The sequence below is a fragment of the Symphodus melops genome, assembly GCF_947650265.1.
Source record: "Symphodus melops genome assembly, chromosome: 8".
Classification (NCBI taxonomy): domain Eukaryota; kingdom Metazoa; phylum Chordata; class Actinopteri; order Labriformes; family Labridae; genus Symphodus; species Symphodus melops.
Window position 1 is genome coordinate 4,968,450 of NC_136698.1, and position 21,145 is coordinate 4,989,594.

At 41.7% G+C, this 21,145-nt stretch overlaps 1 protein-coding gene across 2 annotated transcripts in view; it reads right to left on the reverse strand.

The window, feature by feature from the left end:
* The window catches only part of col24a1 (collagen type XXIV alpha 1 chain), an 83,274-nt gene extending 62,331 nt beyond the window's left edge, over nt 1-20,943 (reverse strand). For both annotated transcript variants that reach the window (XM_079350322.1, XM_079350321.1), the window contains exons 1-4: nt 20,260-20,943; nt 11,883-11,953; nt 7,638-9,037; nt 4,213-4,266 (exon numbers count right to left, since the gene is read on the reverse strand). In XM_079350322.1, the coding sequence (XP_079206448.1) occupies nt 4,213-4,266; nt 7,638-9,037; nt 11,883-11,953; nt 20,260-20,312 (1,578 nt within the window). In that variant the 5' untranslated portion in view covers nt 20,313-20,943. The remainder of the gene's footprint in view (nt 1-4,212; nt 4,267-7,637; nt 9,038-11,882; nt 11,954-20,259) is intronic.
* Between the last annotated feature and the right edge of the window lie 202 nt (nt 20,944-21,145).

The window sequence follows — 21,145 nt, forward strand, 5'->3', positions numbered from 1 at the left end:
AAGAGATGAAAACAGAGGAAGAAATAATTAGATTGCAGTGGGGTTTCAACAACAAAAGCTAACTAATTAGAATAATTTCAATTCAGACAGCATCGTTTCTTGTGAGAATCTATAAAGACATTAAATAGATAAAAAATAGATACTCTGTGAAAGAAAAGTGTTGCTCCGTAGCTGCTTAATGCTATGCAGAGGCTTCATGGGTAGCATTCTTAATCATCATCAACTAGGAGAGCTCTCACTGGCTCTGTAACATCACACCCAGGCTCAGTGCCAAAAAATGTGGAGCACAAATTTGCCGCTGTCATTATCCTCTATCATCATAGAAGTCTACAGAGAAAGAGTGGATGCTGCAGCCTCAGAATGATTCCCCTAGCCTGGAAGCAATGCAAGATGGGACGGATTCTCATGTCACGTAATTCACTTTCAAGGAACTGAGGGATGATGCTAGGAAGTGACATACTAGCTCATCCCAATTATGCATGCCGCTGTTCATGTTCCCCGTGCTTAGCCTCATAGCTCCAGTCCTGCTTAACGTCACATGGCAGCAATTACCCCCAAAGGGTGGGGTGAGCAACACTGAAGATTTACAACTAAACGATAAAACATTTGAGTGAACAATGACTCCATTAGTAATGTAACAATCCTTAGCCAGGTTAGGGTAACCAAATTGTTACTATAAATACTGCTGCAGAGCCGACAAGCAAAGAGGAGAAGTTGGCATCCCGAAGTCAGAACACAAGCTCAAGACAGCAACACTCACAACTCGCCTGCTTCCAAGGCTGACATCACAAAATCCACATATCTTAGACTTCAGCAAAAAAAGCTAAATGTGATGGGGAAACCACTTAGAGGAAATTTTTGAGCAACTCACATAAAAATTGGGCTTTATTTCGGTGTATGTAAAGAATGACTGATTAGATAAGAATATTAGTGGTACTTTACAAAAGCTTTGCGTTGAATCAGAATGATACACAACAAAGTGAATTCTGGCAGCCTAACACTGGTTAAGCAGGGTGTAGATGACGACACTTGGACTCAGCCAGTCCATGCCAGTAGCATTGTGCAGGGCGCAATTGGTGCACAGTCTTCTTTATCAAGCATGCAAGAAGGATGATAACAGTTATGATATGTATTGAAATGTTCTCAGTGCAGCGAGGCAACTTCCTTTCTTCAACATCACAGGTATGTCATGAATGCGCAACCACACGTGCACACTTCTACAATTGGGTGCACACAGTCAAATACACACACACACACACACACACACTATTAATACATTACATTCCTGCACACACAGTATGAGCTCCTGCTGCTTGCAGGATCATTTCTCTGCACTACAACCAAGAGCCAGAACAGAGGATCTTAATCTCTCTTTCTCCTTTTATCTTATTGTCACTTTCGATGTCAGTATTCTGAGGCAGATTTCCTCAAGACAAGTTTCAGATAGAAACAAAAAGATGAGATGTAAACTCTTAAGCTCTCCAAGACATCCTTTGTTTCCAAGTTTTGGCAAATATAACAGTTAGTGTGTAACAGTCTGAAAGGTGCAAAACTTGTTAGCTAAGCTGCCTCCAAAGACATTTTTTGAATCAACATGCATTTGACAATAGTAGTGTTACATCACCTCAAACCTTTAACCTGTTTCATTCAGAATTTGTTCACCATAAAGAAGCATTAGTTCCTAATCTGAGACCAGAGAGAACATAGGGGGAAGTCGCCAAAGGTCTCAGAGGGAGCGTAAGGCTTTGTCTTCTCTGGCGTTGTCAAAATGACTTTTACACATCTTAACTAAAATCATTGTAACACTTAGTGGATAGTTTATACAAAGGTATTTTGCTAAAGAAAAGAGTGAAGATCTACTAAGTTGGGATATTAAAAGAAAAAGGTTAAAGTAAATTAGCATCTCTTTCCAGCGGGTCCTGGGAGGTTCAGCTGTTTTTTAGGGAGGAGGGGCTCAAAGGAACAAAAGTTTGGGAAACGCTGCTATAAAGAGCCCTTCAAAGTGAATGAGTATTTTCCATGATAAAAGCCCAGACGAAATGGTGTGCCTTTGGGTTGGTGTGTGTCTGATAACATTATCAATTAAAGACAGCTGAATAAGTCTGTCGCTCTTTGCTGAGACTGCAGAGACACAACCACAGTGCGGCACTCAGCCCTCAGCTTCCCACCACATAATGATTTCCAAGCCTCCCTCTGTCTCCACTTTATGACTTAGCCTATGGGGTAACAGTATGTTCTTTATCAGCTTTGTGTTCTCCTTGGCATTTACTGGGAAACATGACTTATTGTCCACCATCATGTCTTCCTGTCTACTTGCCATATTGCCGTTCTGCTTTGCTCTACGTTAAGAATAAGCAGGCAGAAAAAACCACAGCGCTTTCATCTGAACAGAGCCAGTCTGTCAATACAGCAGGTTTAGAAACGTCGAACCTGGCACCACTTTTAGGTCAGGACACTTAAACAACAGTCCCTTGTATTGACTTATTGAAGGACTGTTGTCTTTCTGAATCTGCAGACCCCATAACACATGTACTGTTCTGCAATCCTACAAAAAAACACTGACATTGTCCGGATGCGGTACCAATATAAACACAATTGGACAAATTTGTTCGGGCCTAATCATTCCAATGTTATACACGTTTTCCTGCCATGAAGCTGAGATGAGCCGATCGTGAATGCAGCCCTAATAGTCACTGTGAGTGAGACAGCAGGGTGATGACACACTTTGATTGGAGTTTTACCCGCTCCGTAGCCTTAACGGTGCACATTAAATGCTAGTGCAACATTTTCCTGTGTTGTGAAAAAAGCCCTTTGACGGGTCGCTGTGATTATAATCGAGAAAAAGTCAACATTACGCTTGTCTCCTCATCCAGATCAACCTGTGCGCTCTACCCAGACACCCTCTACTCAGTATTTCAAGTTTTACAAGTATACCTGACTGGGATAATCTCCCGCTGTGAGGTGTATGGGTGAAAGGTAATTTTAGAAATTGTGTGGGTCTGAATGCTCTGAAATGATGGAGGAGGAGGAGTTAATTTACACACTGACAACCACACAAAAACAATCATCTATACAATATACTATGCAAACAAATGTGCTAATCCACATAAACAAATCTAAGTAGGCAATTACTTGTTAGCGGCCATTTTTAGACATTCGAGAGTCATTATCTGATGGAGTAAAACAGCCGGTGTACGAAACTGTCTTTGTGTAATCAAGCATTAAATCTATTTAATCGTATTTTAATGAACTCCAGATATTTACTGTCCCTGAGTTGAATTAGCCGTGATACAGCCAAAGATGTTTCTCTGCAGGGTAGAGCTTCTACAAAGACCACGAGTCAACTGAACCCTCTATATACCTTCCCCCTAACACATACCAGATCCATTGGGGAAAATGTGTCTCGCTCTGTGTAAAGATGCCTCCAGGCGTTGTGGCATTATCACAGCATTGCATCATGACAGCATTGGCAGTTGTATAAAGTACACTTTCAAGATCAGAGTACGGCTGCCGCCATTTCTGCCGCTGACATGGCTGTCGGTTGCAGCTGGCTGTATCTGGAACAGCACGACCGCTCCATCTTGATGCTTCAAAGGTGCAGAAAAGTAAACAACGCTTCCCGCGTCCTCTAAGCTAAAAATGAGATTGTCATGAAACTTTACAAAGCACGGCTTGTTCCCTGAATTCAATCTGTCTGTTGGTACCTTTTTGCTGACGCCTGCAGCTGGATTGAGAAACACAGGCAAATCATATAACGAGTGCCTGCTGACTCTCATAACTAAAGATGGATAATAGTTAAGACTTCAGTAAATGTGTTAGTGCTGCTGATTAGCAAGTTTATTGCCTTCAGAGCCATAAAAAAACGCACTGTAATGTCTTTATAATGACTTAGTAATCAGCTCACAGGAGAGGCCACTTCATTATTCTGAGCTTCAACAAAGCAGCTTTGTCTTCTTCCTCTTCGCTCTCTCTCTCTGTCTTGAAACGTTCATCTTCTTTTTGATTGTTTACATAATCATCTTGGATCAGGCTACCGACTTGATTTTTGTTAATGCATCAAGTGCAAAAAAAAAGAAAAAAAGACAAATGTCTGTTCCTTTAAAATACATCATATGCTTTATCCACTCGCATATACAGTGTGATGGCTAAAAATGCTCTGTATGATCAACGCCACTCTGTCTGTGTACCATCACTGTTGCAAAGATTACTCACCCGAGAGCCTCTTTTTCCTGCTGGACCAGGTAAGCCAGGGGGACCAGGAGGACCCTAAATCAGAGAGACAGAGGACAGAAGGGAATGTAGTCAAGAGGGGATGAGGGGGAAAAGAGAGAGAGAGAGAGAGAGAGAGAGAGAGAGAGAGAGAGAGAGAGTCTGTTAATTGCAAGCAATAACATGCAGTTCACTGTCCAGGCCTCTGCAATGATCAGTATGCGCTACATTTACGTAAGCACTATGATGAATTAAGAGGCAAAAAGGAGACGAGGCGCTCACCAGAAGAACATACACAACAACATACTGACACTGACAGCACCATCATGCTTTGGTACATTCAAGAGTTTCAAACTCACTCTGATAACAGACTGACCATGACACTTTAACTTCATGATCATCATCACAATATACATCTTTGAACTGTGAAAAAAAAAAGTGAAACATTTTGTACGTTTGTGGTTTTATAGAAACAACTACTACAAAGGACACATATTCATCAGACCCTCCAGGACGTTTTCATCATCCCATTTAATACACAATAATTAATATTAATATTATTATTAATATTTAGTAAAATACAGTACACCTCACCTCCTCCCTGTCCTCAAATCTGCTTGTGTGGGATCTATCGACAACAGGTAGCAGAAGTATGTGTAAAGACATGTAAATAAGTGATCATTGTGATCCGCTTGTGGACTCGACCGTGCAACCTGCATGACGCACAGAGGAATTGTAATAATCGTTGTAAATGTATCACTTTAGGCAGGATTATCTCGCATCATGCCAGACGTGTGTGAGAATTTCATATATTATTAATTGTCAGATTTCAGTGAGGGAGACTCAGGCCCTGTAAGTATCTTATTTACTACTTTGAATAGTTGCTATTACAAAAGGTCACAACAGGAATGCCCTTGAGCATCCTCAGCAGTGGAGATTCACACAGAGAGACACATGAATAGAGGAACAGCTGTTTGTTCCTCTGGACTCCCACACACAGACACATGGAAACTGTGAGCATGTCTTCCCCACAACAACAGGGCGTAAAGAAGACGAGGCATTCATGCAGCAGAATGATGATATTCACAAACTTTTTCTATCCTGCCAAGAAGAGGGTCAAATCTTTCCCCCGGTGGAGTCAATTCAAGAAGTCAAATTCAATCAACGCTGAGGGCTGGACTGAGTCATCTTCTGAACTCCCTGCGCTGTGTGACATCACGCCAACATGCAGTCAATCAGTAGGATGTCTGCTGTGGTATTCTTAATAACAGACTGAGACATTACCAAGAGTGGAAATGCATTAAGGAGGTGATGACTGACTCAAGTCAACACATCCTTCCAGCCTTCTCTTGAAGTCAAGGCGACTTTACTGTCAGCGCTGCCTTATGCAGGACATATAGAGGAGAAGAATGTTGCTTCTCTCAGACAAACAATCACAGCTTTTAAAAGAATGAGAATCAAAGAAACAGCAACACACTGTGCAACACTGAAAGTGAACTAAAAGAAAGGGCAGCTGATCAACTATACCAGGCACAGATCAAGACCACAAACTCAGTGTTTGGACTGAAGCAAAAGGTTGCTTATAGTCACATACAGTGAAACCTGACTCAAACATTTAAACATGCTCAAAACACTGATAGTGCTGTATTATCTGGCTTATTTGAGATCTTTTTTAAAAACCACTTCAATAAGTCCCCCCCCCCCCCCCCCACACACACACACATAAATAAATAAATATAAAAAACAACATATTTAATAGCATCCCATCAATTATTTTCTTCAAAACTTTCTGCTTGTCTTTCTTGTAGTTTTAGCGCTGCAGTTTTATTTATCAGTGTGAGTCTACCTGTACACTAAGCTGTTGGTCTCCGTGGTTCTTTGTTTCTCCCTGTGTTGTTGCGACTGCCCGCTTTCTGATGCTCCACCTTGTTCTGACCTGTCCTCCTCCTTTCCCCCATTCTGATCCTTAATACAGACTGATTGTCTGTGAAGGAACCTGCTTCTTTAGACCAAGTCCCGTCAGCTGCTACACGGTCCTGTTTCCCTGTGTGATTGTGTCAGCTTGTCCTAATCCACACAAAAAGTCTCACATCACTTAAGTGCAGGACCCACTGCTGCACATAGAGCCAGTCTGTCCCCTGCCTTTAATATGAAAAGAAGCACACAATGCAAATACACTGCTGATGTCAGAGGCAGACCCTCAATCATGCCATGCAGACTTTTGTGAGAGGGTATTTCCACTCTCAGCAACAACTCGTCTCAGAGCTTGAGAAGGCTGTTGCCGAACATACCGACTGCTACCAGGGGCGGATGTGCTGCAAAGAATTTCCTTTAAGTGGCTACTCTAGCAGTGAGGCCCATGCACACATCAGATAAAAAAGGGACTATCACATCTGCCGTTCTGCCATCTACAGAGGAAGTTCCCTTTTTTTTAATAAATCAGGTCTAGCTAGCGCACAGCCTGACCCACCAAACAGAGTCTATGTGCATCAATAAGAATCAATTGTGCTTCGTCTTGTGTTAACACAGGGGCTGAACTTCATTGGCTTACCAATCAAAGTCCCATCAAAACAAACCATCCCTCAATTCATTTCTCCACCTTTGAGATAAATGAACTAGATGTCATATAAGTGGAAACTGATGTTCAAAGAGCAGAGAAGGAAATATTTACAGATGCAGAGTGTACAGCGAGCATCTGAAGCTGCTATAATGTCTGGTGCTACATGTTGTTAGACATGTTTAATGTACTTAGTACTTCAGTGCAGTTTTCTCATGTTTGAGATTTGAGCATCTGTTGCAGCAGCTCAGTGCTCTTAGAGCTGAGCAGCATGTACACATCTGCAGGGTTTTCTTTTATGGCTGAGGCTGTACTATGGAAACTTGAAGATGAGTCCAGATTTCTGACATCATCACACAAACTCCTGAGTGTGAACAAATCAGATGGGAAGATTTGACACATCTCACACAGGGAAACACGAGCAATATACCTGGGGAAGCTGTGCTGTAGAAGCATGTTCAGAGGCAGAGCGTTCCTCACAGCCTGCTTACATCATCGAGCTCGACGGACAGCTAATTTTTTTTTTTCTTGCTAAGGTACACCTCCAACCTTGGGATGACTTTCTCACGAGTGCAAAAGTCGCTGGCAGTGTTTCAGGAAGAGAATGGCGTGTTATTTTAACAACTTGTAGGTACATGAAAAACGAACAGTGTTTGGACATGCCATCGCCTTTAAATCACTGTCCTGCATTGACGGAACATTTTCCATATATCCTTGGGTTACAACAGTTATATAGTGGTAATAAATTAGCTTTGATTGACTTGTTTGAGATTCTCCTTGTGTTCACTTGTAACAATGTACTGACTTGTATCTGGACTGTTCCATTACCAATCACAACTCTGCCTTTTTATTCATAAATTCAGTCACTTACCAGCGGACCTGGCTCTCCTTTTGGGCCACGGAAACCACCTTCATAGTCATAGAAGTAGTCTGGGTCCTCATATCCATAATCATATCCTCCCAAGTCTGCATCTTCATAGCTGCCATCCAGGTTGTGATGTTCAGAGCTGTCCACCTGATTCTCCCGGTAAAAAGTGGTCCCATTGGCTCTCCACTGAGTTTCCAGGAGCGGATGAGTGTTTTGGGGCACCAAGAGAGACTCTCCGGAACTGGTGATTGAGTTGTTCCTGAGTCCTTCCTTCAATAGACTTTGCCTGACGGGGGAGATCAGACCCGGCAGGGTAGTCCCTTCAGTGTCGAGGCTCTCAGAGCCGCTGTCTTCCTCCGTGCTGTTTTCAGAGTGATCAGCATCTCCCTGGGAGCTTCTCTCTTTAGCTAAATTATTTCTGAAAGTAGTGACAGTGGTGGTAGTTGTGCTATAGCTGAGATCCCGATCTGCTCCCCCACTCAGGGTGCTTACGGTGGGGTTGTCAGACTGGGGCGAGGATGAGGTGGACTGGGCAAGGGTATCCAATGTGGAAATGTGGCTCTGGTCCCCTAAATGAAGCTGTAGTGATGGGCTCAGAGTTGAAAGTTGTTCGATCGAACTACCTGGGGACACTTTGAAAGTTGTTGTGGCATTAATAGGGGTATGATGGGTAGCTGCTACTCCAACAGGGGACTTTGTCATTGGGTCAGAAGGAGGGTCATTTGCCTCAATTTTCAAACCAGGATGTGGCATAGGCAACCGGTAAGTGTCGGCCTGCCGGCACTGTGTTCTCAGGTAGCTACAGAAGTGCGCAGCAGCTTGAGCTGAGGGATAGATATCGAGCTGGCAGACTCGACCATAGAATGGCGCTGCTTTGGAGTTCATCCTACCCAGAGTGAAAACACCCCCAGATTCCCCCAGAGCCGGAGATCTCCCCAGGGTTTGCTCCCGCTGCTGCACCGCCCCACAATCTGCGTAGAAGGACACAGAGCGTGCACGGACACCAACAGCAAAGGGGTGCTGAAGCCCGTCCTGCCAATTGTAGTTGAAATAGATGGGAGCCTTTTCTGCAGAGTAAACCACCACTCTGCGTGGTAGCAGCTGAATTCCAAACCGCAGCCTGTCCCTTCCATCTTTGACACTAAAAAGAAAAGCATTGTTTGCTCGCCAGGAGCTCAAGCTAACCACAACAGAAAATTCCTCCCCAATCTCAGGCGGGAAAAGACCGCCTGCAGGAGCCTCATAGAGGGAGTTTGAGTCGAGTAATACCCCATATCCAGAAACAGGAGGATCCAAAGGTGAGTGAACTGTGCTGTAAGCATGCGAGGGTGAGCTTGTCCTCTTGTCTTGATAGTCTGTCCTGCTTTGAGCTGTAAGCCCCAATCGAGAGAGGATATCCACTCCTGCAGACAAGAAGAGACAACGGTAAGGATCACAAGATCTCACAGAGCAAGGCTTTGGCTAACAGGGTCCTCCAACAAAAACACATACAATCAAGTTGCTCACCTCAGCCTTAATAATCTTAATACATGGAGTCGCTATCGCAATATCTGAGGATGTTTGGTATTAAAATGTGGTAATCCAGTGTTTACTGTGACAAATGTTTGAACTCACAGTCAGTGAGTAGGAAGAAGGTGGTCCAGCAGGTTGATCGGTTTTTAAACTGAATACTCGATTATTGAATTCATTCTTGTTAAAAGAGTGACGGGGCTGCAAACAGTACATGAGTGTATTCTCATTTTTCACTCTTATTCTTGTATCTTTTTCTTGCATGTACTGCTTTATATCTCACTTAAATTCCGATGTATTCATATTTCGATTGTGTAACTGTTTTCCATACTGCTGTGTCAGAAGTTCTTAATACCCAGCCTTGATATGTTTCATTCTGTGGGTATACGCTTTTCCTTTAATCACCTTAAAAGTGTAACTTTGATTCTGCTGATTCAGTTATTTAAGACCACCAAAAGGTGCATGATGTATTTCAAGGTGCTTTCCGCCGCTCACTGTACAGTGTTAACAATGATTTCATTCTCTCACATTGCTCATTTTAAATCAGGAAAAATGTGTCATAGCTTTTATTGGCAAAACATCTGGCACATTACATGATCTTCACTTCCTCATGTTTACAGAAAAGCCAGTGGTCAAATAGTATTCTGTCTCCCTGTGATGGTTTTGAAAGTCTTTGTTTTCCTCTTGGAGTATGTACCAGAGAGGCAGCTGTGGCCCAGATGAGTGAGGAGACTAGAGAAAAAGATGGGGCCAAACTAGGATACAGGAAACCTGTTCACAAAGACCTTTTGAATCAATCTGCCAACATTGGAGCAGCTTTACTCAAAAGGGTTCCGTCATACTTTTCCAACAGCGGGGACCGCAGGACAGTCGCTGCGGAAGGTCAGTGAAAAAAGATTAAAATGACCCTTGAAATATGACAAAAGGTGAAATGGGCGAGCTGACACAATTTTAATCATGTTCAATCCACTCAAGACCTGTGTGAGGAAAGAGATTCACAAATCAAAAAGAAAGTCTGTGTATCTGTTAGGTGTTAATGCTCCTAGGACCAACAATACAACTAAGAGCAGCTTTTCACAACCTGTGTATTTGAGAGGGGACAGCGGGTGTTTATTGTAACCAATGTCTTGTGTCTTGCCTGTCTGTATACTGCTACTGGATGCCTTGAATTTCCCTCGGGATCAATAAAGTATCTATCTATCTATCTATCTATCTATCTATCTATCTATCTATCTATCTATCCATCTATCTGAGTGCATGCGCTGGATATTGTTAGAGCAAAAAGGAAAGATGTTAAGTGAGTGAAAGTCCGAGCCAAGAGAGAAGTGTGTTAACAGAAATAAAACATACAGTAGATTCTCCTGAGTGTGCTTAAGAAAGGGTTTTATTCCTATTTCTCAGCTTGTCAGTCTATCTATATATATATGTGTGCTGATCTCAGCACGCACTGAGATGTCTTTGACATTCTCAGCCTGAGGTAACGTCAGCCCACATTTCAATTAACCCATCTCATATATGAAGGCAAGCTGCTCCAGTGCATTCCTCCTCCCTGTCTTAAGATGGATCAATCCTTCATTTATTGTATTTTTTTGTGTCATCAATTTTCATTGTGAGGAAGCTTAATGTTTTATCTATGTTTTAGATACTACTCTTTAATATGTATACCTGTTTTTTTGTTCACGCTTATTCATTTTTTATTTGGTCATTTGATTTTATTGATTTATATTTGATTTATTTAAACTAAGAAGTCTATTTGTTTGGGAGGGCTGTTTATAAGGACAGTGATGCTAGGTTTTTGAAAGTTTCCGTGAGAAAAAGGAAAGATGTTAATTGCGTACCAATTGTCTTGAAATTGATTTTTTATATAAAAAAAAGTTGACAGATGGATTGATCCTGGTATATCAACTACAGATACGTGGACCTGAGTAAGGCAAGTTTTTTCCCACAAAGTCATATCTGGAGGAAAAATAATTCCCCCTGACTCAGAAAAGCCCCAGTCAAACCAAGACCCTCTGCTTCCCATTGTCAACTACTTACTTCAGATCTCCTCGACTACAACACCTCTTTAGTTTTGAAGTTATGGGAGTCTGCGCCAACAAACCAGATGCATATCACCTTATCCTTAGTATCTGGCAAACTGAGGCACTGTTTTCAATACCTGTTTAAGAATTAGACTAAGACATCCTCTCCCTCTTTCCCCAGAGTGCTCACACATTATGCTTACATGTGATGGATTAAGAGCAACCGCTGATGGACTGGAGCTGAGCGCAGAGAGAGGTAAGAATGAGAGGTAAGCGATGACGGTTGAGACAGGGGCTATTTCTGGCTGCTTCTACGTGCGAGCTGTGGCCTGGGGTGCAAGAGCAGACATGTTGCAGGAAAAGGTTAAAAATGAGGAGAAGAAGAGAGATAAAGACTTGTCTGCAGACACTGTCCACATCTCTACTTGCCATAAAGCTATAAAGTATTAAAAACAATCACCTCTGACTCGCTGCCTCGACGTTTTGAACTTTAGATTCTGGACTGATCGCTTTAAGTAACGGTACAAAAGCGAACATTGTTTTTCACATAAAGTGCTTCTCTGATTCAATTTATTGCTAATGCCAAGTCCTCATGTGACACCTATACTCTTTCCCAGACTGAAACGTAAATGCATTTCAATATCAAGAGGAAGGTCTTATTGTGGATTGTAACTAAGATGTGCATGTATGAGCTGATGATATAGAGGTGTGTTGTTACCTTGTGCGAGGTATTCTTCTTCTGCAGAGAGCGCTGCTGAGCATACTGACAGGAGCAGGATAAAGTTCCACCTGGAGGGACACACAAACACACAACAACATTTACATGACGTATGAAATGACGTGACGCAGGAAATGATGACAATCAGCGGGCGGCAGTGGCTTAGTCTGAAGGAGCTTGTGTTGGGAACCGGAGGGTCCCAGTGCGGACCAAGTCTGGAAATTGGTCTGGTAGCTGGAAAGGTGCCAGTTCACTTCCTGAGCACTGTCAGGGTGCCCTTGATCAAAGAACCACCCCCTCTCCCAGCTCTGGAGCGCTCGCTGTTTGCAGCCCCGTCACTCTGATATCGCTGCATCAATGCATGTCCAAAGGATCCTGTTTGTGCTTGTGTGTGTATTTTAGCCTGTATGCGAGTGTGTGCGAGTGTGTGTGTGTGTGTGTGTGTGTGTGTGTGTGTGTGTGTGTGTGTGTGTGTGTGTAGCATGTCTCAACAACAGAGAGCCAAACTGAATTTCCCCTCACAAGATGAATAAATTTATCTTCTTGTTTAATCCAATCCATGATGGCAGGTCTGAGCTTGAGTGAAGTAAAACTTATTCAGCATTAACAAACAGAACATCTAGTTTTAGTTTGCAGAGATAAAAGGAAAGGGTCTTGATGCATCAACTGTCAGAATGTCCCTCTTGTTTTAATGGATTTGTCCAAATATCCTATAATGAGGCTATTTATTTATAGCCCAACACTGGATTGACATAAGTTCTTGAAGCATTTCAATACAGAAACCAAGGCCCATTAAAAGGGAACCGAACTCCTTTGTTTTAAGACATACTACTCCCTGCATGAAGATATAGTCATGCAGGGAGTCTTTTGGTGTCAAGTTTTATTGTTTCGAGAAAATTATCTTCTCAAGGCCAGGTGATCAAAAACGGTTGAATGCTGTTTATGAAGTATTGGTCCCTTGAGCTTGTGCTGCAAAGAGGAAAGCCTCAAACTAAGATTACAAGAGGCAAGCGCTATATCTGACTTTAACTTGTGAGTTTAATTCAAGGCTCTTCTACAGGCTTTTCTGATAAATATCAGAGCGTCAAATATCACGTATTTATGAAAACAGATCATGGTAACAACACGCCACAAACCAAAGTTAGACAAGAGGAGGGCACAACAGGATGACTGTGAGGCCATCAGCACATTTGTCTGTTTATTCTAACGTTAGACTTTTCTCTCATTATCTTATGTGGCCTGTGCTGTTTCAGACATTTATGTGACTTTAATCATTTGACCCTCACTGACCCCACCTCTAGATGGCACTGCCCACCACAGAGCTAAAGGCCAAACAAATGGGAAGGAACTCTGTGCAGTGAAAATTGTACTTCTTCATTCAGAATGGATTTTCATACACAGAATATATCAACACCAGTTTAAAAGCGGTGAAGTAACACAAAGTTGAAAAAAACTGGGTTTTTTTATTCTTCTCAGGAATTTGCCCTCATCTCTCTTCAATTGAGAACAAAGCATCCATCAGCTCTAGTTGAAGCTATTCTTTGATAAAAAGCTTCATGCCGAGGCGCCACAAAGATCCTCGTGTAACCCGACAAGTTCTGCTTTAATTAGACTTAAGGTGACATTTTTAAATTGCGTCACTAAAACTATAGAAAAGTAGCAGAACATCTTGTCATACAGTCCAAACATCCTTTGAGGTTGTCGTAAAAACATCATGTGCAACATTTCCTGACAAGGTCGCCCAACAGAGATGTGGAAAACAGGTGTTTGAATCCAGAGAAAATGTGTGAATACAAATGTTACACTATATTGAATGTAAGATTTGTTAGTTTTGGATGGATTGGTGCGAATACAGACGAGCATGATAAAGTTGTTGTTTTGTGCCGATTATGTTTGATGTAGAATCAAACATAATGTAGAATCAACATGATGTAGAATCAAACATAATCTGCAAAAATGATTCAAGAAAACTTTGTGAATAGAGACGACTCTGAATCCAAACCGAATATAATTAGAGAACAGATTTGCATCAGTCTCAGCGTTGATATTATTCCCGTCATTCGCCCTACAACTTTAACCTGCAACATACTTTACAGATCATTTATCATGTACAGCTTCAAAGCCTATCTGTACCTTTGAACCAAATCAATCACATGGACAGCCCGGTACATAGTAACAGCTGCTGACACAACGTGAAGTGGCTTCTTCTGGGATCCTTTTCAACACAGTGTGATGGTGCAAAAAAGACTCCAGGAGACAGTAGTCCTGCTATGTTAATATGCAATTATGTAATACTGCCAGAGAGAGCACTATCAATCACAGGCTGCTGTGACACCTTAAGCCTTCAGGGATTGTTGAATGCGAGTGTGATGAGACTGTCTTACAAATATCTCTCCTTCATGGCCTTTGAGGACCAGTTTAACCCAGCACAGAGGCAACTGGTGTTCATGTTTGAGGGATCACTCCAGACCGTTAGCCATGTTTGTTTTCCCGGAGGAGACTTTAGCGGGAGAAAGAGACGGAGAAGAAAGATTGGTTCCAAGCAGAAACATGACGAGCAGTTTCTGTCACCTGTTCCCCATCGAGAAAGTGGTGTGACATTCCTGAGGCGGGAACACTGACAGATCCCCAGAGCAGGATAAAGCAATAGAGGAAAACAAAGACAGGGGGGAGGTATGATTACAATGATTCATCTGTTGCAAGAGAATAAAACTGACATTTATAAACCCAATGGGTAACTGGTTCTGCTTAAAAGTTGGCCAGGTTTAAAAGTAGACCAACGAAAAAAAACTAAATATAACACTTAACATTCCCTTTAGGAATGTCGAGCAGGGCCATCTGATGCCGATCTAGACATCTTTTTTTCTGCTTGTCTGTCACACAGTCTCCCTGTTCAGGCTATTTTAAGGCATCTCTTAGACTCAGGTCTTCGCATTAGCACATGTACAATGACGTAAAAAAAAGGGGTGGTCGTTTTTTATAGCACCTTAACAACAGCTTTTTCTCATAAAGAGTATTATTGATACATGCTTTATGCAAAGCAGCCAGTGTCATTGTTTCTTTATTAAATCCTGTGGTAAATCCCTGTCTATGTGACAGCAAACTATGACATGCTTCCCAGTCCTTGCAGTTAATGGAAAAGACTGCTGAAGGCAGGACAAAGCTCCCCAAACACTGCTCTGTTGACTAAGGGAAATACCACTATGTGGGGAATGGGTGTCATGTCAGGACTATAAATAATCACAACTTTAAAACTCCCCTCTGCAATGAATCATTCCAGCAGAGACACATCTCCCAGTTCTCCCCTCGAAAATTAGCTTGGATCCCTAACAATGGTTCATTCAAGTGAGGAGAAGCCTGAGAAGCAAATGGAGAGTGGTCCATTTGGTTTGGCAAATAGGAGCAAAGTCACTTAGGTTCTGTTTCCAATCCTCATAAGGAAAGGGAAACTATTTTCTCAGGGTCATCATTGATGTCAATCAGGGGCCGACATTGTGAACAGTGACATTCCCACTTTGTGTGTTTTCAATGTCTCAGTTTTGCAGGCCACTTACCAAATCCATTGACGCCAAAGCTTGCAAAGCTGTTAATCTACCTAAACAAGTCTAAAATGTTTATCACAAGGGGAAATAAAGACAACAGAATGGGATCAAATTCAATCCTGATCCTGTTATGGGTAAAACATATACACAAAGCCATCATCAACTTCTCTTCACCCTGAAACATGGTTGTCTAAATGTTAGATGCTATGATACTTTCTTTTTTATAAACAATACAAGAGACAGAAACAAAAAAGTATTGGAGCTTCCAAAGTATAGATCTTCATTTGTTTTATGTTCACACAAAACCTGCCGCAACCTAAAGAAACAGAGCCCTGTGAAAGTTGCTCAATTCTGTTGTCATTGTCACTGTCCCAGGAGAATTGCAATTGTGCAGTTTAGACATTGCTTAGGAGTTTGCCTGCAATATTAATTTAAATTTATAGTAAGTTAAAATAAGACATTTTGCAATACTGTCTCAAAATTACTTCTACTTGTTGTTGCCATGGTATCGAAACAGGTGTCAATATTGTTTGATTTTTCTCTAACTGAAAGGCAGGCTACTCTGATTTTTAAGCACATGTGGGACAATCTAAACATACCCAATGGTAGTCACCTTGAACGACCTGATCCATGATAATGAGTAGTATTTTTTCTGAAAATTAAGGTTTATAGATCTTGACCTTGGATCAATTGTCAAACTTTCACTGTTACATGCCCCCTTTGTAAAATGTGAAAAGCTGATGGTTGAGACCCAGTGTAACATTGAGTTGACGTCTTAACAGAAAGAAATCCATAACTCGAATATATTAGACATCAAAAATGTATAGTATATTCAGTAGGTCCCTCAATATTAGACGCAGTAAAACACACGCACAAAGACACACACATCGTTAGTGCTCTCAATGGAAACATCTGACTTTCTTGCTAATCAGGTGTTCCGTTTCTGCACGCTTCGCTTCTCCATCTCATTCAAAACATTCCTGGACGTGAACAAGTAGCTGATCCACAGCCAATATCTGCTCCTCCATTCCTGGCTGTGTTTCAGCTTTAACACCTGTGTCCTTATTATAATTACTTCATTATGGAAGCGCTAAGTGTCTCCCCCGCATGTCCAAATAACCATCAGCAAAAATTAGCGGGTCAACAAGTTTCCAGTTTTCAATTGGCTGTGAGACGGTCCCCTGTGGCCAAGCATGAAATTATTTTTTGCTGTGATATGTTTCCAAATCACTTCAAGCAATTGGTGAATACAATTATAACTCTAAATACAAAATCATTATATCATCTCGGGATGCTTTTTCTTTGTCAAAGAGCCGAGCGTGCTGCATGTTTGTGCTCCCTCAGGAGAGTGACTGGAGTCAAGAGGTCAGTGCAGACAAGAGTAAAGATTGACTTAGTTCACAAGACAGCGAGCAGACAAAGGGCTGTGAGTAAACTTTCATGGCCCTTTATTGGTTTGCCCTTTTCCTGTGCAGAGAACCTGCAGATGTTAGCAGGGTCAGAAGCACTCACTCACACAGACGGGCCAAAATACCTTTGGCACTGGTGTAGAGAAGGTGGGCAGAATGTGAGCCCAACATGCATTTTTTCTCAGAGAAATCAAGTTTAAAGTTGAAGTGTTACCTTTCACACGATCTAACCATTCAATGTTCACAGCTCATTAAAGAACATTAAAGGTCCAAAACATTTTGACATCATTCTTTTCACCTCCACACCACTAACAGTTTTAATTATTATTTTCCATTGGGCATAAAACAGTTCAGACCAAGGTCATTTGTTTATCATACACGCTGATGTTATGTTTTTTTTAATTGTGTGTGAATGAAATAATAAAGTACCAAAGACAACTTTATGATGTTATCTTTAGTGATGAATTCAGTTAAAAAGAATCTGCACCTCTGGATTTCAATGAGTAAAACATTCATTGTATTGATTTTAACTCCATTTTGAGGGGAAGCTAATCACATACAGCGGTTAGGATGCGGCCCATGTGCAGAGGCTGTCCTTCAAGCAAGCGGCCCGGGGAACAAATCTACAGATGTATATCTCAATTTTATACCACTGGTACAGGATTCAACTTTACTCTTTGAATTAATAACTGCCATCAATGAGACAATTGAGCCAAGAATATAGGCTGATATTAGCAAATCCACTGAATACCGTTATCTGCAAACTTTATTGCCAATATATGGTGATATTACTAGATTTGTTTACCAGTCAAATAGCATTTGAGTATTGTTGTATTACACTACCAGTTCTCTTCCTGGCTGTCACCAGCAAAGTTTGCTGAATGGATTACAACAAGCGTCATCACTCCCCAGAGTGTCAAGGACTGATGCATGTACATGTGCAGTTACTTTCCAGTTCAACAGGTCAAAGATAGATTTTTTTCTCTTTATATTGACATCGGCATCGTCCCCAAAAATCTCAAATTGGTCAATCCCTAATAAAAAGCAATGACATGTGATGTCCCGGGACTTTATATTGTCAGCAAAAAGATGCATCCAGATGTGGTAAGTCAAATACAAATGCAATATTGTCAAGCTTCCCACTGTCAAACGATATGATTTGAATCACTCGTCAGGAGGACCCATGTCACATTGTCAGTTGAGTGTTGATTTTGTCTCAGTGAAGAGTAACGCAGGAGCAACAATCGAGCAAATTTAAATGTAAATATTCTCAAAATAACTCAACAGTGCTCACTGACAACTGAATTAAGCAGTTTCATGATTGAAATCAGAGTTTTGCATACTGTTTTTTCCACAGACAGGATTCAGGAAAGATCTCTGAGCTGACCTGCTGCTTGTTTGACCTCGCTATGCTTGTTTTTAGATTCAGAATTCAGATAGTGTCTTATGTGTTAGAGATTTTTACCCAAAACTGAGTCATCTCCAAAGGTTAACTCCTCTCTAACAAAAAGCGCCTCGGGTATTTAAGCCAGTAAAAACAAAGAATAGACTAAAGCAGCTGTAAGTTGAAACAATTCAGCTTTGCCAACACTCTTTGGAGGAGTTAGCTCGACTTTAAGTCAAGCTAACTTTAGCTAACTTGCACACATTAATCCTCTATCCACTTAAATAACTCAGTGTAAAACACAGACATGGAGTGAAACCCTTATAAAGAAGCCCACTGGACATGTTTTCTGTATGGACAACTGTTGGTTCACCATACGAGTTTTTTGTCAAATCTGACAAAATTCAGAGTCAGGGTTTTTGATAACTACAACCTTCAACTCCCATTAAAAGCCCATCCCCTTTACCAATGGGGTGCTTTCTTTTGATGCCATTAATGTTCAGCTTATCTCAGCAAAACACGAACTATCTGAAAAGCAGAGAGGCATATCAAACGACTCCACAGAAAATAACTTTGTTTGAGGGGTTCCGAAAACAAACTAAAGCCAGAGTAAGAACATCATGTAAAAAAAAAAAAAATCGGCCCCATTAAGAGGCTATAACTAACCATTGATACCTCCAATTCATGAAAACTTCCCTCATGTATTAGATTTGGGAACTATAGCCAGCTTCAAAAAGACAGCATACAAATGTACAGTATGTGAGCCTCTTCAGCAGCCATACAGTCAAACCACTGGCAGCGAAGGAGCAGTGATTCCTGCAACAGTGGGTGATTGTCTGGAGCTCAGGAGCCGGTGAACCACTGATGCATACACACTAACTCTCCCCATGCATTCAAGGGAGGCCACACTTGTTCTCAGTCAACTCAACTCTCCCATAAGGCTCTCATTTTCACTCTCGAAGACAAAAAAAAAAAGGAGGAAAAAATGACCTCTCAGAATTTCAGGTCCACGTTGAGCAAACACTGTCAGCAGGAAACAACAGGAAGCATTGTTCGTGCAGTCCTTTTAAGATCTTATCTTTAAGGGATTCATGATAGAGTACAGACAACTTGGACTCACCTCTGACAGAAAAAAAAACATTTCCTCTAAGTGGCCGACAGAGGCATACACATTTCTGCAGCTACACAGTCCCAGCTGAATGTAACAGGACAACAAAACCTGCACGCAGGATGTCAATAATAAACACATCCATGAGGAATGTTTGGCCTAAAAGGAACTAAATATACATCTTGTACATTTAAAGGCAGAAATAGAGACAGAATTGATTAATTTGTCACATCTTGAGTACCTCACTGTTGCTCTGATGCTTCTATCATAATACAGAGTAACAATGATTTAATGGCAGGCTGTGAATAAGCGTCATTGCTTCCAAGGAAATCTCATTCATCCATTCTTTTTAAATACTCAAGTGCTTATTCCCCCAGCTTATCATCGCTAAAAGAACAAGTTCAGCAGTGGGCCAGATGGTACTCAGTTTATAATGTTGGAGATTCCAGGCTGCATGTTCATATGGAGAGTTCAAAGCCAAGACCTGTGCAGCCACAACTGCTCAGCTGTCAGCTACATTTATCAAGATCAACCAAAGAGTAAAAAAAAAAAAAGTTCCCTGTAACATGTTCAAAAATCGAAACATGTGGAAAAGAGAAATGATCATGATGACTTGCCTGGGAAGCAGAGACCATTTAAACAGTTTTATTGTAGTTTGTATGATATTTCATGCAGAGTAAAGAATGACAAAATGTCCTGATATATAAAACAATAAGTGTAGTGCTCACTGATGTCAATACTGAGCTCTATTGTGCATGAGTTAACTGCAGGGACTTTGATAAGTCAGCTGGTGCCCCTGTCAGGGAAACAAACACAAGTACTAGAAGGTAAGTCCCTCAATATGAAATTAAGCTTTACCAACATTGTAAAATGGAATATATGTAGCCAAACTTGAACAGACAACTTCTAGACGTGGGTTAATATGGCCACTTACGTTGCTGCCGCGGAAACGTGTCCACTCCTTGTCCGTTGAGCTCCTAAATGCATTTGTATGCATTTGTCCAGGCAGCAGAGATCTGGGTGAAAACAGAATCACACTCACGAGGGTGCCTGCACATGAGATAACTCTTTTTGCAGCAGCCAAAGGAAGCGGACGGAAAGAGTCGAGCCACCTCAGAACTTCCTCATCGTATCGCGGTCCGGAGGAGAGATCTCTCCTGCGTGTCGCCACACTCGGGATCCTCTGCGCTCTGCAGTGCGCACTGATCGAGCTCTCTCTATCCAAAGAGGAAACGCGCTACAGTTGCATATAAAGCAGTTGGTTTGTAGAGTGAATTGTCGCTCTGTTGTAGACGTCCCTGTACTGTAAGTGAGGGATTCACAGAATCAGAGATCTGCTGCTCTTCTGTGAGTGCAGATTACAGCTCCGCGCGTCTTTACCTCCAGGCGGTGGTTTCTGCTATGTGCCTTGACTTGCACTGATGCAAGGGGACCCGTATTCACCCCAACACAACTCCTACCAGCTGGTGGTGTTGGGTTTCACCACTTACACACTCGTGACATCACGCATAGACTTTTGGCTTCAGTTCATCGATGCCCTTTTGTCTGCTTTGGCTACTGTATTATTAGCCCCTAAAAGAGCTATTATTAGCCTGAAGCTGGGTAGAAAGCACGTAAAAAGAAGCATCACTCTGCTTGCAAAGACGAACATAAGTGAGTGACACACCAAGAGTACACACAGACTGAAATAATGCCAGAGAAAATAGAAAGATCAGCTGGTGCAGGCTCATGTTGTTTGCTGACAAGCAAATCTGCCAGGTGCTGCAGCTCAAGGCACTGTTGTTCTGGCAAGACTGACTGTGATCTAGCATTAGGCAACA